Raw genomic sequence first — 4546 nt, 5'->3', positions numbered from 1 at the left:
AAGTTAATATTGCTGCCGAAACAGCTTTTGATGTTTTATTGCTGCCGAAACAGTTCGATTAAGTGGTTTTTAAGTTAATATTGCTGTTAGCCTGCTGAAAGTTTCATCTGTTTGTTGATGTTTTATTGCTGCCGAAACAACTTTTGATGTTTTATTGATGTTTTATTGTTGCCGAAACAACTTTTGATGTTTTATTGCTGCTTAAAGTTAATATTGCTGCTGAGAGTTAATATTGAATCTGTTTGGTATTTAGGCATTATCAGTTATGCAGAAGAATATTTCAAGTTTCTTTCAAAGGCAACCACCACCTAACATTGAATCGTCATCTTCAACTAGTAAACCCTTGAAAATCGTTTTGGATGATCTTCCGTGGGATCCTTCCGAAAGGAAACCAATTTCATCTTATCACCCTAGTCAAAAAGATGAAATTAGACGAACATATTTGCTTCGAGGTCCATGTCAACCGAAAGGGAAAAAACAGATTTTCCACAAACACTTATTGGTAATAGTGATAAGTTAAGACGGTTCAATCCAAAATGGTACACAGAAAAGCATGGAAATTGGTTGGAATATAATGTCAAAGCGGATAGAGTGTATTGCTTATATTGTTACTTATTCAAAGAAAGTGGACAAAAAGATGCATTTGCGAGTGAGGGGGTACAATGTTGGCATAGGAAAGAAGAAAGATTCGAAATTCATGTTGGTAAAAGTAATAGTTTTCACAACAGGGCGGTTCAAAAAGGAGAAGACTTACTTAAAGAAGCCCAATCTATACCAGCGGTTCAAAAAAAACCCGAGCAAAACAAAGAATATAGAATCCGATTAAGTACTTCGGTTATACTCGCTAAAGGATTGTTGAATGGCGGATTACCTTTTCGGGGTCATGATGAATCTGAAGCATCCTTATATAGAGGACATTTCATAGAGTTTTTAAAATTGTTCGCACAAATAAATGAAGAAATTGCAAAGTATATATTAAGTAATGCTCCGAAGAATTGCCAAATGACGGCTCCATCAATACAAAAAAACATTTGTAATTGTTTTGCAGAAGAAGTGTTAAAGATGATATTTGAAGAGCTTGGTGATGATGTCTTTTCTTTATTAGTTGATGAATCGAGGGATATTTCTAAAAAGGAACAAATGGCCGTGGTTTTGAGATTTGTTGATAAATTAGGATTTGTGAAGGAGCGATATATTGGTGTAGTTCATGTTATGGAAACAACCGCTTTATCTCTTAAATCTGCAATTGATGAATTATTTGCTCACCGCAATTTGAGTTTGGGTAGGGTTAGAGGCCAAGGATATGACGGTGCAAGCAACATGTCCAGTGAGTTTAATGGTTTGAAAACTTTGATTTTGAAAGAAAATTCTTCGGCATATTATGTTCATTGTTTTGCCCACCAACTTCAACTTGTTGTTGTGGCCCTTGCAAACAAGCATCTTGAAATTTGTAGATTTTTAAGGAATTAACAGATTTAATAAATGTTGTTGGTGCATCGTGCAAACGAATAGATTTGTTAAGAGAAAGTCAAAGAGAGCTTTTGGCATTGAATCCGGAAGTTGTAATCGGAAGTGGAAATAATCAAGAAATGGCACTTACAAGACCCGGAGATACACATTGGAGCTCTTACGAAAAAACACTTCTTCGTTTGCTTACCTTATATCCTTGTGTTATTGAAGTGCTTGAATATATAGAAACTTCGGCATGGGAACCAATTCACAAAACTCAAGCAAATGGACTTCAGTTATACATGAAAAGTTTCAAGTTTGTATTTTATTTACATTTGATGAAACATATCTTGGGAGTTACTAACTTATTGTGTGTCGCTCTTCAAAGAAAGAATCAAGATATTTTGAATGCAGTTGAGTTGGTTAGATCAACCAAAGAAGAATTACAAAGGTATCGACTTGAAGGCTTTGACTCACTTTTAAAAGATGTCACATCCTTTTGTGACAAGTATGATATTGAGATGATTAACATGGAAGATGAGTATGTTGACCCGAAAAACAGAAGAAGAAAGACCAACATCACCAATCGTCATCATTTTGTGGTCAATAATTTCAACACGGTTCTCGACATGCAAATTCAAGAGCTTGGAAACCGTTTTAACGAGGTAACCACTAACTTGCTTACGTGTATAAGTTCTTTGAGCCCGCGTGAAAATTTTAGTTCCTTTAATAAACTAAACTTGCTAAAGTTGGCCGAAATGTATCCGTATGATTTTACTTTTGATGAAAAAGATAAGCTTATCGATGAACTCGGCCACTACATTTCTAATATGAAAAGAGATAGTCGGTTTGATAACCTGAATGGGGTTAGTGATCTTGCCAAAAGGATGGTGGAAACAAGGAAACACATTGAGTATCAGTTGGTCTATCGTTTAATAAAGTTGTCACTAGTTTTACCGGTTGCAACGGCTAGTGTTGAAAGGAGTTTTTCTTCAATGAAGCTTGTGAAGACAGAATTGTGTAATAGGATTGGTGATGGATACATGAACGATTCTTGCATTTGTTACATTGAAAAGGAGTTCTTACAACAAGTTTCCGTTGAGAGTGTAATGCAAGGTTTTCAAAAGATGAAAACTCGTCATTAACAACTTTAGGTAGTTTTTTTATTTGTAAAGACTATCGTATTTTATATTGTGTTTTTAAATTTCTAATGACGATTTTCTTTTCATCATTGTATCGTACTTTTATTATGTGATGAACCTTACCCGATCCGAACTATCGAACCGACCCGAAATTCTTTATGTTCAGTTACATGAAATTGGAGTATCTAAAAAAGTGAACCCAGTGAAAAATATTCCTGGATCCGCCACTGGTTGGGGCCGCTAGTGATTATTTTTAAAGTTGGGACTATTGGCGGCCAACAGCGAATAGTTGGGATTATTAAAATCCAATATTCCTAAAGGAAAAAAAATCGTTACAGAAAATTGAGGTATAATATTACTATAAACTGAACATGGATAAACAAAATAAAAAAAAATAGAATAAACTTATTTAGGAAGATGATTCTAGTCAAAATATTATGGGATCGATGTACAATGTAGGTGTAAAGATTGCAAAGTGACGATCTAACGACCCCTTTACACCATGCATCTAAAGTAGACGCTCTCCAAGCTAGTTAAAATTACCAAATTGCCCCCATTGCTCATCTATAAAACTAGTTTTCATCATTCCAAAAGAACACAAAGATAAATGGCAATTGCAACTAAAACCACCACTAAAAGACGATCATCTAACTTCTCCGAATGTTCATCGTTCTCATCGGTCTCCCACGACCACAGTGAGTTCACAAGAGTGAACAATGAGGGAGGCCGAAGCCGGAAGTGGAAGAAAGTGATGAAGAAGTTGGTTGAAGAAAGCAAGAAAAGCATCTATGGATCTTCGAAGCCTTTGAGTTTCCAGTACGATCCTGTTAGTTACTCGCTTAATTTCGATGAGGGAAATCGCGGTGACAAATATTATTTGTATCAATGTAGATGCTCCTCTCAAGTTCTAGGTGAATGCTAGTAATGTTGATGTGGATTTATTTAGAGCATAAGTATAACAATGGATATAAAAGCAACAAACATAGTCACTTTGTATTTTTAATGTGTAAATATGCTCCTATTGGTGGAAAACATTCCACATGTCCGTGATGTGCATGAAGGTGCTGACGTGGCCCTTGCTCTGATTGGTGAAGAGAGATCCCATGTCCAAAGCGTGCATGGTGTGTAATCACTTGTGTGTGGGACCACCATAAGGTAGGAAGTGTGGTGTTGCTTTTCGTGAAGACTTCCGTTGATTTGTTGCCACGTGTATGAGGTGATGGCGCCTGCTAATTACCTCGTGTTGTTTTGCTTGTCAGATTTGGCAAGGCGTAAGTAAGTGGGTTCGTGTTCCATCTATTAATGTGTTTGAAGTGCAGGATTTGTGTTCGCTTCATAATATAACTTCAACCTGCGCAAGCGCAAAGACAAGGCGGTTTATGGGACAATTCTTACTTGTTTATTTTTACGTTACATGTAATGGAGAGTTGATGTAAGTGGGCTACTGGGTTAACGTCTGGGCCAGGACAAGGCCCGATGCATCCCTCAACAAGATATGGGCTGGACTTTGTTCGTGGGCCAAAGAGCAGTTAAGACTGAAGGCCCAGGTTATTTTTTCAGTTTTAATAAGGAAATAGAGAGGGCCATGAGTTTATGCCTTATGAGTCTTGTAAAGTTGTGAATTTTAACGTGTTGTCGTTCTTTATGATCTAACCAAAACCTTCACTTATAGCCCCTTTTTCATTATTCAAACCCAAAATATAGCGTTTCATATGGTTAGAAATATCAACTTACTCAACTTTTTCTAAACTCAAACTCGTAAATTTAATAAGCTTTAAGTTTACTCAAGTTCGTCTCAAGCTTATTTTATCTTAATTCGATTAGAGTTTTTAGCGAGTTGATTTCAATTGTTAAGTGCTTTCTTGAAAGTTGAAAGTGTATTTTCTTAACATCAATCCCTAGATTTTCTAGAAAAACAACCACACACACGAGCATGGATAAAGTTACAAGGATTT

General features: G+C 36.1%; 1 protein-coding gene across 1 annotated transcript; it reads left to right on the top strand.

Moving 5' to 3' along the window:
- Positions 1-456: 456 nt before the first annotated feature.
- Positions 457-2594, top strand: LOC110887652 (zinc finger MYM-type protein 1-like). Its single transcript, XM_022135229.2, has 2 exons — positions 457-1327; positions 1474-2594. The coding sequence occupies exons 1-2, from the start codon at positions 457-459 to the stop codon at positions 2592-2594; spliced, it is 1992 nt and encodes a 663-aa protein (XP_021990921.2).
- Positions 2595-4546: the final 1952 nt, after the last annotated feature.

Source organism: Helianthus annuus, chromosome 11 (genome assembly GCF_002127325.2).
Source record: "Helianthus annuus cultivar XRQ/B chromosome 11, HanXRQr2.0-SUNRISE, whole genome shotgun sequence".
In the NCBI taxonomy this organism is placed as follows: domain Eukaryota; kingdom Viridiplantae; phylum Streptophyta; class Magnoliopsida; order Asterales; family Asteraceae; genus Helianthus; species Helianthus annuus.
The sequence above is the reverse complement of the archived record's forward strand: the minus strand, read 5'-3'. Positions and strand labels throughout refer to the sequence as shown.